At 50.2% G+C, this 16,134-nt stretch overlaps 2 protein-coding genes across 3 annotated transcripts in view; both read left to right on the plus strand.

Moving 5' to 3' along the window:
- The first annotated feature begins 324 nt into the window (after positions 1 to 324).
- BCAS2 (BCAS2 pre-mRNA processing factor) lies at positions 325 to 4,316 on the plus strand. Its single transcript, XM_086476436.1, has 7 exons — positions 325 to 417; positions 520 to 612; positions 692 to 762; positions 890 to 1,051; positions 2,113 to 2,163; positions 3,337 to 3,417; positions 3,932 to 4,316. The coding sequence occupies exons 1-7, from the start codon at positions 325 to 327 to the stop codon at positions 4,059 to 4,061; spliced, it is 681 nt and encodes a 226-aa protein (XP_086332562.1). The 3' UTR covers positions 4,062 to 4,316.
- Positions 4,317 to 5,410: 1,094 nt separating this feature from the next.
- TRIM33 (tripartite motif containing 33) overlaps positions 5,411 to 16,134 on the plus strand; it is a 38,697-nt gene continuing 27,973 nt past the window's right edge. For both annotated transcript variants that reach the window (XM_086476730.1, XM_086476731.1), the window contains exon 1: positions 5,411 to 5,834. In XM_086476730.1, coding sequence (XP_086332856.1) covers positions 5,411 to 5,834 — 424 coding nt within the window. The remainder of the gene's footprint in view (positions 5,835 to 16,134) is intronic.

Consider the following 16,134-nt stretch of genomic DNA (forward strand, 5'->3'; position numbering starts at 1 on the left):
CCCCGCGGCCGGAGCCGCACCCCGCTGCCTCCGGGAGGGCTGGGGCTGCCGCGGGGCCCTGGGGGCGCTGCCGCCGCTAATAACCGCCTGCGGGCTCACACGGGTCCCGGCTCTGCGCTCCTGAATGCGGGCCGGGGGCGGGGCAGGGGCGGGGCCGCGGGCGAGGCAGGGGCGGGGCTGCGGGCGGGCAGGCGCTACGTCCCATGCGGGGTCCCGTCGGCTGCAGAGGGCGGGGCGCACGCGGGGCGGGCCGGGTGCGCAGGCGCTGCGCGGCAGCGTCGTTTGGCGGGGCTGGCGCAGGCGCAGAGCGCGGACCCGGGCGCGATGGCGGGCCCAGGGCTGGTGGCTGGCGACGTGGTGGTGGACGCGCTGCCCTACTTCGACCAGGGCTACGAGGCGCCGGGCGTGCGCGAGGCGGTGGGTGCGGGCGGGGGCGTGAGGCGGCGGGGGCGGGCGGGGCGGCGGGCCGCGTTCCCGGCTGACGGCCCGTGTGCCCGGCTGACGGCCTGTGTGCGCTAGGCCGCGGCGCTGGTGGAGGAGGAGACGCGGCGGTACCGGCCGACGAAGAACTACCTCAGCTACCTGCCGGCGCACGACTACAGCGCTTTCGAGGTGAGGCGGCCGAGCCCGGCCCCGGCCCGCCCCCGCCCCCGGCCGGGTCCCCGCCGCCTCACCGGTGCCTTCCCCGCAGACCGAGATCATGCGGAACGAGTTCGAGCGCCTGGCGGCCCGGCAGCCTCTGGAGCTGCTCAGCATGAAGAGGTGAGCCGAGGCGGCCCCCGCAGCCGCCCGCCCCTGGCGCTGGCCGCGGCGCCCCCGGAAGCGCCGGCAGGTGAGTGGTGCCCGCGGCGCCTTCTCCTGAGGCGGGCGGGCGGGCGGCGTGTTGCAGGTACGAGCTGCCGGCCCCGTCCTCTGGCCAGAAGAACGATATCACGGCGTGGCAGGAGTGTGTAAACAACTCCATGGCGCAGCTGGAGCACCAGGCGGTCCGCATCGAGAACCTGGAGCTGATGTCGCAGCACGGTTGTAACGCTTGGAAGGTGTACAACGAGTAAGGCCGTCGTCTGCTTTGCTGAACCTGGTTGAAGCTCTGACTTAGTTTCTGTGTATTTTTCATGGTTTCCTGTGTAAGTCCTGTGGGGATCTTTAGAACATGTCCTGCGGTAACTGAGCCCCTTAGAGAGCTGCGTGTGGAAGAAGAGGCTGATCTGAAAGAGAAGGGGCTGTCTCTTTGGCCAAGAAACAGTCTGTGTTTCAGTACACCCTAGTCTTGAATTTTGTGAGTTATTGTTTAGGAGGTGGTTGGTGATAATGGGCTTTAACTGAGGAGAACTACAGGGAGTAATGACAACCTGTGAAGTGATAGTTTAGCAGTGGGAATAAAGATGACTTGCTACTGATCCTGCTCAGGCTGGAGCCGATATTAATAAGCTGTTGCAAAAGCAAAAAAAAAGTCACAGACAGTGTGGCTGCAGGAAGTACCAGGGCTGTTTCAGGCAGAGAATGTTAGTGTCTACTTTGGAGAAGGGTCAGCTTAGCCTTAGGTAAAGGTGTGGACAAAAGCATTGTGGACCCTGCCTTTGAGAGAAGGCAAAGGGTTGCTTAGCTTAGGAGAAGGGAGGCAGGTAGAGGATCTCTTAGCTGGCACATGTGTTGGGAAGGAAAAAGAACTGTTTGTGCTCTGACAGTGTTATATGAGGGAAGCAATAACAAAAATTGGTTACAGGTAATTTTAGAATTAAAGTGAGAAGATGGGCGATAAGGTAGGGAGATGTTACAATAGCATTCTAGTCCGAATAGCACAAGCACACGGTAACAGGCTCGAAGATAAAACTTGATCAGCTAATGGATATGATTTCATGATACTGTCTGATGGCAAGGGCTGACCACCATGATTATTGAAGGTTTATGTCTTAAAACTGCCTCTGTTACAATTGGAGTGTTTTGGCGTTGTGTTGCTCCCTTCGGGAGCGAAGAGCACAGACTGCACTGAGAACAAGTCGTCTGGTCTTGCAATGAAATGGCCTGTTGTGTCCTTGACTCAGAAGAGTTAAATGGGTCTGATGTAGCAATTGTACGTTCTCCTAATGCTTTGCTTGCTTTCTGTTGTAGACATTTGGTTCATATGATAGAACAAGCCCAGAAAGAGCTCCAGAAGTTGAGGTGAGTCATTCTTTTTCATGTTTTCATACTGAAGTGGGAAGGAAAGCAAACCCCTCTTCCTCCCCCAAGCCATACGAAGGTTTGTGTATGTGCTGCTGCCACGGGCATAGGCGAAAAGACCCAGTAATAACAAGACATCTGACCCTGCCCTCCCCAGGCAGTTACATTCATAACGCTTATTCCACTCAAACTCTGTGTTTGTTTTCTTTATTTTGTTTTGTCTAACCTCTGCTTTGAACAGAATGGATTGTGGTGGAATCCTCTCTGAAATGCAGTCCTGTTTGGTTTTCACTGTTGATAGACTTCTAGTTAGCGTGCCATTCTCTTGTTGAAGACACGTTCCCTGGTGTTAGGCTTGGCCTGTCTTTTTAAAGTGGGTACTTTAATGAGTTTATAGAGATGGATTACTCTGGGATGGAGGTTGTAGTATGTCAAAGTGATGCACGTTCATAATTCACTCTAATTAGACAGCATGCTGTGGACTTGGCAAGTGAAGCTTTTCAACTTTCAGATATAGGTGAACAACTGTCATTTTCTGCCTGAAGATGAGACTGTATGCTGGGAGACGGGAAGAGGGCAAGTTGCATCGCGAGTTTATCTTTTATCAGTACCTGCCTATTCAGATTAGCTGGAATTACTGTCTTGGACAGAATTGGTGTCCGAAAGGGTAGAAGCAGAACTCAAGTTGGGGAGGCTGAAGGAACCCGTGATGTGGGGCAAGGAGGCCAACAGAATACGAACCCTAGCAGTGTGAGATAAGAGCTACTCAGAGACCGAAGTATTTTAAGTATTCTGTGCTTCACTGAATTACTGAATTTTGTGAATGATTAGCAGTTCATCTCTGCTTTTCTGACTTCTTTTTCAGAGAGAACAAAACAGATTTCCTGCGTTCTGTACTTGTTCAGGAGCAGTAGGCGGGAATGTTTGAAGTTTTGCTTGTAGTAGAGTGGAAGCTTTTTCATTTTGGAGGGGTTTTCTTTATCTGTGTTCTCAGGGTTCTGTGTGCAGCCCTGTGCTGAGATTTGTCCATGTAGATGTTGTAGTTACAGTCCTGGGTACACAAGTGTTTTCTGAGGGTGCTTCTAGGGATTAAGTGTATTTTGAAATCAGCAGCAGATACTGCAGACTTTAAAGAAAGGAGATAAAAACCCCACATAATCTTTTTCTCCCTAGGAAAAACATTCAAGATCTGAACTGGCAACGGAAGAACATGCAGCTCACAGCTGGGGCTAAGCTACGAGAAATGGAATCTACGTGAGTATCTAGACCTTTTCTGGTCAATCGTTCACAAGCATATCTTTTGCTTGAAATCCTTCCATGCAGAGCATCAGTCATCTTTTGGTACTGTTGCAGGATGTTACCGTGTCAATACTGTTGCTTTGCACAAAGTGTTTTAAAGGATTTGTAATTCAGGTCTAATGATGGTTACTGTGGTTGAGGGAACCAGTAAGCAACAGCTGTGAAGAGGAGGGTATATCAGCTGCTGGAAATTGTCTGTCTAAATGATTTCTTAAATTCTTCTTCATCTAAATGTCGGAAGTTAGTGGATTTGAGTCCAGTCAATTGAATTTTGTTTGTTAAGGTTTAACTTTAGCACTTTCATTGTTCAAATTACCATTGTCATCAACTGAGGTTTGTCATGTATGCAGAAAAAGCCTGCTTTATTTGGTGTCTTTGTGCTTTCTTTGGAGCGGTAATTGCCTTTGATTTTAAAACAGAGGACTGTTAAATAGCACTTGAAAGCTTTTTTATTTCTTTTCCCTTCCAGATGGGTCTCTCTTGTCAGCAAAAATTACGAGATCGAACGAACTATTGTGCAGCTAGAAAATGAAATTTCACAGATCAAACAGCAGCACGGGGAAGCAAACAAGGAGAATATCCAGCAAGACTTCCAGTGACTTAATCCTTACTGTCTTACTGCAGCATGTGCTAAAAACCAAACAAAAACCTCTGGAGATGCTGTGTTTGTAGACCCCTCTGGTTGCAGCTGTGTAAGGGGATAAAAAGGTATTTTCGTTGTTTCTTGTCCTTGCTTTAAGTTCCAGGGGGAGTCAGGGTAGGCCCAGTGTGTCCTGTTCAACGTGTCATGGGCACAGTGAAATGCGCTGTGAATTGTTCCGCTTTCTATAAACCCAAAGGAGCTCTTAAAGAAACACATCTCGCGTCTTTGCGTTTCCCCCGCTGCCTTTAGTGACGTTGTTCTGCGGCCTCTGCTCGGACCGGCCCGAGCGCTGCCGGCGCGGTGGCTCCTCCACAGGCCCCCCCTCGCCGCGCTGCGGGGCGGAGGGCACAAACGGGACGAAAACGGGGCGTAAACGGAGCCTCGGCGTGGGCTGAGGCGGGAAGAAGCTGCGGCCCGGCTGGGGCGCTCCTGCCGGCCCCTGCGAGCGGCCAGGACGTGACGTAGCGCTGCAAAGGTCGATGCTTGTTCCTGCGCACGAGGCCCCCCAGCCGCGGGCGCGCCTCAGGGGCTCGTACCCTGCGCGGCAAGGGCTGCCGCGGGTCGCCCGGGCCCCTTCCGCGGCGCGTCTCGAACTGCCCACCGTCGGCGCGGTCTTGCAGCGCCGTAATACACCGGCGTCCCCGCGGCTTCCGGCCGGCGCAGACGTTCCCAGCGTCGCCTTCTGCAGCGCTGCCGCTCGCGTTCCCCTCGGTACGGCTCCTGCCGTTACCGCTGCGAGGCCGGAGGGTTCCGTGCCGCCGCTCTTCAGCAGGGCTGGGTAACGGGCCTGGGCTCCGAGGCACCTACTGTCGCACCGGGGCAGGGCCCCAGCAGGCCGGGCCGGCCTCCCGCAGCCTGGCGCAGCGCGGCGGGGGCGGGGCCGAGGCCTCTCCGCCGGGGGCGGGGCTCCGCCCATTTCGGCGCTCGCGGCAGCCGGGCGCGGGGCAGCGGCGCTGCCCCAGGGTAGTTCCCGGGGGGCGGGGCCCGCTCCCTGCTGCGCGCCCCGCCCCTAGGGCCGGCGGCCCTCTCTGGCGATTGGTTGGGGAGCCGCGGACGGCGACCAATGGAGGCTCACCCCGAGGTGCGGTGACAGGCGCGCGCCCCGCCCTGGCCTGGCGTACGTCACGACTCGTCTTTCCGGCCCCCCCCCTTAACGACGGAGCACGCGCTCCTGCGCACGGCCTGTCGGGCCGTGTCGAGCACGCCTGCGCGCGCCTCGGGCCCGCCTCCCTACTGGGGCGCGCGCACGGCGCGTGGTGACGCCGTGCGTGCGCGGAGCGGGGAGTTGGGTTCAAAGGAGGAAACATGGCGGAAAACAAAGGAGGCGGCGGCGGCGGGGAGGGGGCTGCCGAGGCCGGGCCGGGCGGCGGCGGCGGCCTGGAGCCCACGCCCGCGTCCCCCTCCGCCGCCGCGCCGCCCGAGGAGCGGGAGAGCCCGGCGGCGGCGGCGGAGCGCGCTCTCGGGGAGGCCGAGGCCGAGGCGGCGGCGGGGCCCGGTGGCGTCCCAGGGCCGGGCCCCAGCCCCGTGCCCCCGCTGACACCGGCGGCGCCGGGGCCCTTCTCGCTGCTGGACACCTGCGCGGTCTGCGCGCAGAGCCTGCAGAGCCGCCGTGAGGCCGAGCCCAAGCTGCTGCCCTGCCTGCACTCCTTCTGCCGACGCTGCCTGCCCGAGCCCGAGCGGCAGCTCAGCGTGCCCGTGCCCGGCGGGGCCAACGGCGACATCCAGCAAGGTGAGCGCGGGGGGCGGCCGGGGGGGCCGGCGGCGCTCGCCCGCCTGCGGCTGCTCCCCCGGTAGGTTTCTCCGCGTTGCTCGCTGGGGTCTGGCTCCTGGCGCCGAGCGAGCGTTCGGCTTTTCTGTGTTTAAACCCGCAGTTCTTGTCGGCCTTGTGTGATCGCTGTGCCCGGAGAGGCTGCGTACGTGACCGCCGGTGTTTCTGTTGCCCTAATCCTCCGGGTCTGTCTTAGAACGCCCAGCAGCGGGTTGCTTCATATTTTCAAGCGACGGCTGAATCTTGGAAGTTCTTGGAATTACAGTGCAAATTGCGTTGTGCGTTTTGTTTTGGCTCTCGGGGGTGCTACAGTAGAGGCGTGGCTTCGAGGAGGTGTTTGCCTGTTCAGTTCTACAGCACTTGAAAAAAATTTGTCTAAGTGAAATTTATTTCGCTGTTGTTACAGTATTACATTCTCAATTGGAAGTGGTGTGTGCGGTACAGCTGCTTTGATACGTGTTTCTTGGGGACTGAGTTAGAACATTGCAGTGCCATTTGTCAGTTGGCTTGTTGTGCCTGTGCGCTCTACACATACGTAACTTTTGTGCCATGGAACAAGCATAGACTGCTCCTTCCACGTGTTTGTATTGAAATCACAGCTTGAATTTTATTTATTTTTATTTCGTATGTTTAGAGATGGAATTGAAAAGCTTCTGGAGCTTTTAATGGAGTGACTCACATGCTGTAGTCTACAGACCAAACTAGGGCCCTGGTAAGTAGTTTTGCAGGTCTTAACTGGGGCCTTGTTTGGTGACATCTTTCTGGTTTAACTAAGGACTCAAGCCTTTCCTGTGTTGCCTAGTGAAGGAATTAACCTGGCTTGGTAGTGGTTCTTTCATCCAAACTGTTCAGAAGCGGGTCATCTAGGATGTGGTCTTAGACTGTCCCTCAGTTTTAAAAAGGTAATGCATTAAATATAGTTCACAAATGCATCAACTAAAGCACTCGATTGGTCTTGTGATCCTTCTTATTAAATTCCAGATTCTCCGTTTTGCATTTTACATGCTAATAAAGGATACAGAACTTGGAAAGCTAGGTTTATGTTGCCACTAATTAGCAGAATTACCTGAATCCCGCCATGTCTATTAGGATACAAGTGTGGGAACAGCATGAAGCGTAGCTTCTGAAGTATATATAAACTGGAATATCAATTCTTGTTGTGTACATCTTAAGAATGCTTGATTGTGTGCTTTGGTGAAATAAGAATTCATCTTTGGATTGCTGCATCAAAAACTTTCAGATGATGTGAGCAAGATGTGCCTGTCCAGGAGAGTATACTGGTAAAGGTGTGCGTGATCCATCTGTAGCGGTGCATAAGTCCGAGCAGGTCAGTTATAAATGAGACATTGACCAGCCAGAAGATGCAGTTTTGTGGACAGGTCTGTCTGCGCATTGTGGGTGGAATCAGCTGAATGGCACATGAAATGCTTGCCAGTAAATCAGGTACAAAACGGACATTCTCAACATACAGAGAAGTGCCACATTGCTTAGTCATGCGGGTTCCTTCCCTGGTGGCATGGGTTTTGGTGGTCATGAAGTGTTACTTCCACTTCTGCTGCTTCTCTAGTCTCCTTAAATATGAGCAGCTGGTTTTGCATGAAGGATGAATTAATGGGAAGTGGTATCCACAGCTGTACCTGAAGCAGGTCACACTTAACTGCAGGCTCTTGCTGCTGGGTTATAGGCAGTACTGTTTCAGATGCGGTTAAATTTGCCTGCTATTTTTCACCTAGATAAGAGAATTACAAGTGTTTTTCTTTTGTTATTTTTCTGGTTGCTTTGTTAATTAATCTCAGATTTCACTATGTAAGAGTTGTCGGTACTTAAGATGGCAAATATATGTATTTGTGGGGTAATAGCTGTGGAAGCTACTTACCAGGAGTTGGGTGTGAGGTTGGTACCTGCAGAGTGGTTTTCTGAGTGGCAGTATTCTTTGCTGATGAAAGCATGCTGCTGCTCTCACAGAGAAAACAGTTAGGGTGCTTGAAGGCAGTAGTCTGTGATCTGTATGAGCATCTCTTCTCCCCTGTTGCCATTCCCTCGAGAGACACTGCTAATGAGACAGAAGGATCGTCTCAATTCCTAAAAGTTTGAGAAACACCAACTAAAGTTTAAAACAATTGTCTAAAGTTGTGGTTTCTTGCATTATAAAGAAGTAACTGGTAGGTTCATACCTATTGCGTTGGTGAAAGAGGTTTTTTTTGCTGTGGTTTATGTTGGGGAAAAAGTTAGATGTTTTTTGCTTTGTGTTTAAAGTATTTTTATGTAATTTATTTAACATAAAAAGTAGCATATTGTTTAATGACTTAATAGGTCATTGGAATGTGCATTTTATTTGCTGGATAGATGATTTCTTAATGCCTGGTGTTTCAGCTGTCCAACTGGACTCTTGCTTTCAGATTGAATAGGTTACAAGAAAATGCCTCCTTGTATTTGTATCGCAGTATTCTGAAAAATGTTTATTTCTAGGTTAGAGATTTCACGTGGTTACAGATACTGCAAGACAACTTTATGCAGCCACTGCTGCTTCTGCTCCTGGGAAGATAGGTTGTTTTGAGGTTTCACTGCTGCACTGAGATATTTACAATCTCTCTTAAGAAGATTATCTCAATAGAGAGAATGTGTGGCTCTCCCAGCTCCTTGTGAATGTCACAATCTTCATTAGGCTGAAAAACTAAAGAAGAGCTGCAAGATGCTTTCAGAGAGCTGAAGGAAAACATGCACAATTGGTTAATGTGCATGTATGTGTAATTTGAGGAACAATATATTTACTACTGAGTGCTATAATATATAGTATCAGAAATTATTCTGATATGCTGAATTTAAGTCCCATATCCAGTGTTTGTGTATTTAGAAACCATATGTTAATCACACCTTAAATTACACATTAGCTATTTTTAATTTGCTTTGGAAGGGGGACTTAAACATGGTATGGTGGCTGTGAGAATGTGACATATCGCTTAAAATGACTTGGGTAATAGTAACTGTATTTTCAGTCTAGAAAGCTGAAAGTTGCTGCATCAGATAGACCCTGTGGTGGTACAATTCCCTTTTTGCCTTAAACAACCGATTTTGCAGATTTTATGTATGTGTCTTCAACAAACCTGTTTTGCAGTGCAAGTTTCATGTATTAGCCCTAAAACCAGCCTGCTTTGCAGTACAGCCTGCTCCAGGGAGGCAACAGGCCCTGTGACGGTGGAGTGGTGCTCCCTCCTCAGGGATAAGAGGGTGGAGTGATGTTCCCCCTTCAGAAACTGTAGTTGGGGTGATCGATAAGGGGGCTTCAGTTGGAGTGGCTACCCGACCTTCCCCATCCAAACGGACAAACCCTGCAGAAGAGGGGTGTTGCCGGACTTGGGGAGGTCCACTCTCTTATCTATAGTGGACAGAACCCCCTTGGAGCCCCCAAAATGTTGCATACTGCGCCTCCAAAATGTTGCATACTGCGCCTGTGTCCTAATTAGCATGAAAAGCGAGAAGAGGAGGGGATAACATGAACAGAACTCCTGAATATTAATGGAGGGGGCAATAAAAATACCAATAATCAAGACACAGGTGCGCACCCACCACAGAAGAACCAAAGATCAGAGCAGACCTGCGAGATGTCGCTAGACTCCAGGAGTGGTGATCTATCTTTCTCTCTCTCTCTCTCTCTCTCTCTCTCCTCTCTCTCCCCTCTCTCTCTCCCCTCTCTCTCTCCCCTCTCTCTCTCCCCTCTCTCTCTCCCCTCTCTCTCTCCCTCTCTCTCCCCTCTCTCTCTCCCCTCTCTCTCTCCCCTCTCTCTCTCCCCTCTCTCTCTCCCCTCTCTCTCTCCCCTCTCTCTCTCCCCTCTCTCTCTCCCCCTCTCTCTCTCCCCTCTCTCTCTCCCCTCTCTCTCTCCCTCTCTCTCTCCCCTCTCTCTCTCCCCTCTCTCTCTCCCCTCTCTCTCTCCCCCTCTCTCTCTCCCCTCTCTCTCTCCCCTCTCTCTCTCCCCTCTCTCTCTCCCCCTCTCTCTCTCCCCTCTCTCTCTCCCCTCTCTCTCTCCCCTCTCTCTCTCCCCTCTCTCTCTCCCCTCTCTCTCTCCCCTCTCTCTCTCCCCTCTCTCTCTCCCCTCTCTCTCTCCCCTCTCTCTCTCCCCTCTCTCTCTCCCCTCTCTCTCTCCCCTCTCTCTCTCCCCTCTCTCTCTCCCCTCTCTCTCTCCCCTCTCTCTCTCCCCTCTCTCTCTCCCCTCTCTCTCTCCCCTCTCTCTCTCCCCTCTCTCTCTCCCCTCTCTCTCTCCCCTCTCTCTCTCCCCTCTCTCTCTCCCCCTCTCTCTCTCCCCTCTCTCTCTCCCCTCTCTCTCTCCCCTCTCTCTCTCCCCTCTCTCTCTCCCCTCTCTCTCTCCCCTCTCTCTCTCCCCTCTCTCTCTCCCCTCTCTCTCTCCCCTCTCTCTCTCCCCTCTCTCTCTCCCCTCTCTCTCTCCCTCTCTCTCTCCCCTCTCTCTCTCCCCCTCTCTCTCTCCCCTCTCTCTCTCCCCTCTCTCTCTCCCCTCTCTCTCTCCCCTCTCTCTCTCCCCTCTCTCTCTCCCCTCTCTCTCTCCCCTCTCTCTCTCCCCTCTCTCTCTCCCCTCTCTCTCTCCCCTCTCTCTCTCCCCTCTCTCTCTCCCCTCTCTCTCTCCCCTCTCTCTCTCCCCTCTCTCTCTCCCCTCTCTCTCTCCCCTCTCCCTCTCCCCTCTCCCTCTCCCCTCTCCCTCTCCCCTCTCCCCTCTCCCCTCTCCCTCTCCCCTCTCCCCTCTCCCCTCTCTCTCTCCCCTCTCCCCTCTCTCTCTCCCCTCTCCCCTCTCTCTCTCCCTCTCCCCCTCTCTCTCTCCCTCCCTCCCTCTCTTTCTCTCTCTCTGCCTTCCTGCCTTTCCGCCTTTCCCTCCCTTTCTCCAAATTATTAGATAAAATTAGGGAAAGCCATACCTTTATCTGGTCTGTGAAATATTACTACTAAAAGTACATTATTGCTGCCAATCTACTGACCAAAGAGGGTTATTAACTTGCTGCCTTTGCCGAGCAAAGGGTCTCTGCTGTGCAGGGGAAAACCCCTTTTAAAAGGGAGAATACAAAAGATTCACCTGCCCTGAAACCCACCGAGTGGGACGGGACACTCCCCCTGCTTCCTGGGCTGCTCGGGACGTGGTGTGATTCCCCCTCCCTGGGCCATGTACCAACCCAGGGCAGGTGAGGTGCAGACTGTGGAAGGCAGGTACCGGAGCGTTGAGGCTCCCCCTTACGTACCTGCCCCCTGCTTCCCCTGTTGTCTGGGAGCAGCAATGGCAGTCTGTCACCTCCTGACAGGCTGGTATGTCTGTGCCTGGGCTGAGGCCCAAAGGGACTGATACCAGAACTCCAAAACCTACCAAGTTCTGGGCCTGCGCTACTGGTGGAAAGTCTCGGGCCCTATAAATAGCGACGTTAAGCGAGACCCTTTGAGCTCTCCTGGGTCAGAGCAGGCTGTGACCAGCATCTCCCTGAGCAGGGATGTCTCTCAGGCGTGGGCTCATCGAGGTTTAAGGACAAAGCCAACGACTGGCCCGGTGAGAAGTCAGCCTTCTCAAGGCTCAGTTATTGCCTGTTGAGGAATGCTGGTGCGTGGTGAGCATTCTCTAAACCCGAGAAGGGCGAAGTTCTGACTACAGGCTGTCCTCTTCCACCCGCCTCTCTACCTGTCTGTGTGTTTGAATGTGCACATTTGCTTTCGCGAGTGTGGGTGTCTGTAGACTGCACTGGATCCAAATATTTCTGTGTGTTTGTATTTATACATGTGTATACTTTGATTTAGGGTACCTTGTAGCAAGTTAGTTTGAATCTTGTCGTTCTCAAATCTGTAATTAAGTAGCTGTTTTAATTAAAACATGTTCTACTAGATCACCTTGTTAATCTTTAAATTGGTTAATGATTAAGTGCTGAAAAAGTCAACTTTTTGATGTCCTTCACACCATTAATAAATATTGAATTACTACTAAATCATAACCGTGTCAAAATATTTTGTCTGCAGCAACTGCTTAAGCGATGTACATGCAGGCCATCTTAGTTTCAGTGAATTAGTACACGTCACCTCTGAGGTCTCTTGGTTCTTCAGCTTTCTTCTGTGTTGATGAGTGAGGGTCACGAATGTATGCTGGAGCCCAGCAAAGGCCAAGTCCTGAAAAATGTTCAGTTCATGTTCTGGACTTACTAAAAATCTTGGTTTGAAACTTAAATTTCAGTCTAATTCAGTTAATAGTGTATTTTAAAATAATATTTTTCTCTGGGAGCATTCTAGACATTTTATTTTTATAAGAATTGATGTCTGTAATCAGGCTGCTATAAATTGGTTTTCCATATTAAATGTAATGTGTTGTCAGTTCAATGCATGACAGTGGTGATATAAGCAAGGATTGTCCAAAAAAAAACCCAAACCAAACCCCAGCCAATAAAGCCACCTGAGTTAGGAGTGGACCTTGTGAGCAGTTGATTTTTTTGTTTGTTTTGTTTTAACGTATTTGTATTCTGATAGATTTTGATCTGATTATGTCACTCAGTTGCCCTGGGAGGGTTTATTTCAAGGTCTAATCACTGGAACTACCTCAAGGGTTTTGAGGCTATGTAGGAACATATTTGGACCCTTAACATTTCTGAGAGAAGTAAATATGATGCACATGCAGTAACTAGTGTTGGTGTTCTCAGCCAAAAAATGAAACCTGTCAGAGATTCATTCCTTGGAGGACTGCATACGTGCCAAGTTTGAACTTAAAACGGAAGTTTGAGTTATTAGATTGCATAAGTGCTTGCAAGTATTTCCTGACCTGTGAAGCTTTATCATCATTATAACAATGTAAACGTCTGAAAGGATTTTGAATTTTCTTACATTCCCTTAGTACTTTTGTGTTGGGAGTCAGCCTGATATAATTCAACCCAAAACAAACACACATGTTTAAAAACAGATATCTGAAATGATGCTGTTCACTCAACAGCAGTTAGGATTGTAGAAGGTTGATGACTTGATTATCAGTGAATGATGTGGTAGAGTTTTAGGCTAGTGCCAATTGTTGTCTCATAAGCATCCACAGAAAATCTAAGCCATTTTTTTGAAATGAATGTTCTTGAAGGAGCACAGCATTGCATAGGTTGGCAGGGACTTGCAGATGTGTCTAGCTCAACCTGTTGCTCAAAGCAGGTCTGGTTAGAGGAGGTTCTTTAGGGTCTTGTCTAGTTGTGTGGTGCCTGTCTACTGGGATGGCAACTTCATGACTTCTCTGAGCCTCTCTTGTGGTATTTGACCATCCTTGTTGTAAATACATGAAATATGTATTACATTGAGGCAAGTTTTGCCGCGTTCCTGCTCGTCTGTGTTAGTACTTGTCCTTCTGCTGTGCAGCTCTGGGAGGAGCCTGGCTCTGCCCCCCCTGCCCCGGCACAGTGAGGTCCATGGGTGCACCCTCAGTGGTCTGAGAGGTGTGGCCACGCCTTGCACGTTGTGTGTTCCAGCCCTGGTCATCTTGGTCGCCACTGCTGGGCTTGCCCCAGTCTGTGCTGTACTGGGGAGTCCCAGACTGGGCCCAGTACCCAGGTGTGGTTTCCCAGGGTGCTGAACAGGGGAAGGGTCGCTGCCCTGGGCCTGCTGGCTGTACCCGCTAGTGCAGCCCAGGATGCCTTGGCCTTTCGCTGAAGGGTGTGCTGTTGGCTTCTGTTCAACTCCATGTCCATAAGGTACTTTAAATGTTGTATTTTAGTGTATTAAAGTGAGGTCAAAGTTACTTTTTTATACTCGTGTTTTAGGGTTTTAGTACTCTTGGATGTCATGAAGTAACTAAAGAATTGGTAAAGATTTTTCGTGTTACAGACCAGAGCTTACGTTAAAGGAATTGGGTCTTATGCAAATATGAATTTCAGAATGTAGGCAGGGATATTTAGGAAGGCAAATGTTTGGGTTCAATATTTGAATAAATTTTGAGAGATACTTTAGCCCCGTGATGGAGGGCATCCAGTGGTGAACGGACTGAAGTACTAAGTGCTTTTCATCATGTCTTATCCCTGCATCATGTACTTTGTGTGCGTGCCGTGCCCTCCCCCGCTCAGATCAATGATCTCCTCACCCTCAGCAATACCATTTGTTTTGTTGCCAAAGACTGTCCTGGAGTTAGAACTTCAGTGACTTTGCTTTCTATTATTGCTTTTTGTTCTCCATAAGGTTTAGAAGTGTTTGGTTAGGATGCGATGTGTTCATTTTAAGCTGACTGAAGTCAGCTTGGACTTGGAGTCAAGAAGTGAATGTGTGCAGCCTTTAGTATGGAAGCTTCTTATAAAAGGTAGCTATTTTGCTTTAGCTAGTGTGATCTTTGTAGCAAGTAGGTAGATTTCCATGGCTAGTTGTAACTGCGTTCCCCTTTCCTTCCCCCCGACTTCCCTTTTCTCTAACCCCGGGGCTGTGGTGCTGGAGGCTCCCAGACAGCTTCTCTCTAGCTTTTGTAAACAAAAGCTGGGGAACCTGATCGAGAGAATGGTAGCATCTGGGTTTGGCTAGCAAACAGGTTAATTCTTACTGGTTCAGGAAGCCTTGCTGTTCTGCAAACGTCTCTGAAATCTGATGGAATTCCAGAAGGGAATTTCTAGAAGCGTGGCTAGGGAGCAAAGAGTAAGATTCAGAAAATTCCATTTTTTTCCTTCATGTGCGAAAGTAGTAGGTCTGAGTTGAACACATGCTGTTTTACTGGGCAGAATATGTCTTGCCTAGCAAAGATGTATGGGGGGGCAGATCAGTCGATTTCAATTTAGGTGAAAAGTGCCAAGAGTCTCAAATCCTTAATATCAAATTGGAGTGGGTACAGTAGCCGAAGACTTGAGATAAGCTTTCTCTGGAGGTGATTACTCTGAGTAGACCCTACAAGACTGAAGGTATAGAGAATCAAGCCTTTCCCCCTCAATCTTTGTAGCCCTCAAGCATTTTTAAAATTTGGAAGAATATTTTACTGTTATCAGGATTAAGATGTCAGACTGGAAGAATGGATTCTAAGCAGATTTTGAATAAATTTCCTGTTGAAACTAGTTCAAGATGGAGGCTTTCGTAGTTATATTAACCTGTTGAAAAAATTGCCTGTTTTGAGATGCATGCAAATAGCCATTAGAGAAATGTTGTCACCCTTGGGAAATTTTAAACATGAATCTTTACAAGCTATTCTCATAGTCCAGAGTCACAATTAAGAAGAATACTTTTGTTGCAGCTTTGTGTTAGTTAGCAATAGTAGATTAAAACCATCTTCTATGTGAAATCTTAAGTTCTTTGAAATGTTCCTTTGTGACTTGCTGCTGGATTATGTTGCAGATTTTTTAGCAGTCTGTTTTTATGAAAACAAATTACTTTTTCTCCTCAAATAACTTCAGTTTTGAGCTTTCTGACATCGTTTGATGTCTGCGGTCTAGTTTAGTGTGCTTTATCTAAATCATAAGCAGTTAAAAGGATTACGTAGTGCTACTCTCATTAGTGTTCTTAATAGAGTCTTTGACAAATAAGAACATCTAATGTGCAGTGGAAGGAAGATGTGGCTTCCGGCAGTTGTATAACTAACTGTTCAACACATGTTGCGTAGTAGAATTTGTGCTACCTGCCTCTCTTTGCTCTGACCAGACTCTTCACCTGAGGTATTCTGTGTTCGGCTTCAGTTGGAAGCGTAGGTGATAACCTGGGCAGAGGTTGCCGAGAGAGCTGGAGCCATATGGAAATGTTCTTGTTGTACAGCTTTCCCTTGGTTTCGCAGTCGTGGTCCACAGCCTGGTTTGCAGAGTCTCTACATGGGCTCCTGTGCCAGGCAGGGACAGCTCTTCCCGGGGCAGCCACTGTTCTCAGGACATGGCGGATGTTCGTGTTCCATCTGCCATGGGCTCCGCCTCGCGTCCTGTCAGCATGCGGGAGGGAGCTGGGTCGCAGAGCGGCTCGGGCAGCTCCCCAGGGCTGATTGCTGCTGTAGTTCTTGCAGATCCATCCCTGACTACGTTCTTGAGGGGATGTGCTTCTGTCGGTTCTCCTCTGTGGTTTTCTTCAGCTCAGAGTAGTGTCTCGGGCAGATTGCTCTTTCTGACCGTGTCAGGAGACTACTTGGGAGCGAGTCGCAAGGCATCTGGGAGTTTCTTTTCTCCCTCTGTTGCGGCTTTGGAAACTCTGGTAGGGGGGAGCGGCTCATGATGTGAGGAGGTAGCAAGTGAAAAACCTATCTCCCTTTGAGTGGGTTTGACAATTCAAGGCAGGCTTTTCCTACCTGCTGGATTGGTGACTCTCAAGC

The sequence above is a fragment of the Leptosomus discolor genome, chromosome 21 (genome assembly GCF_034619465.1).
Source record: "Leptosomus discolor isolate bLepDis1 chromosome 21, bLepDis1.hap2, whole genome shotgun sequence".
NCBI lineage: Eukaryota > Metazoa > Chordata > Aves > Leptosomiformes > Leptosomidae > Leptosomus > Leptosomus discolor.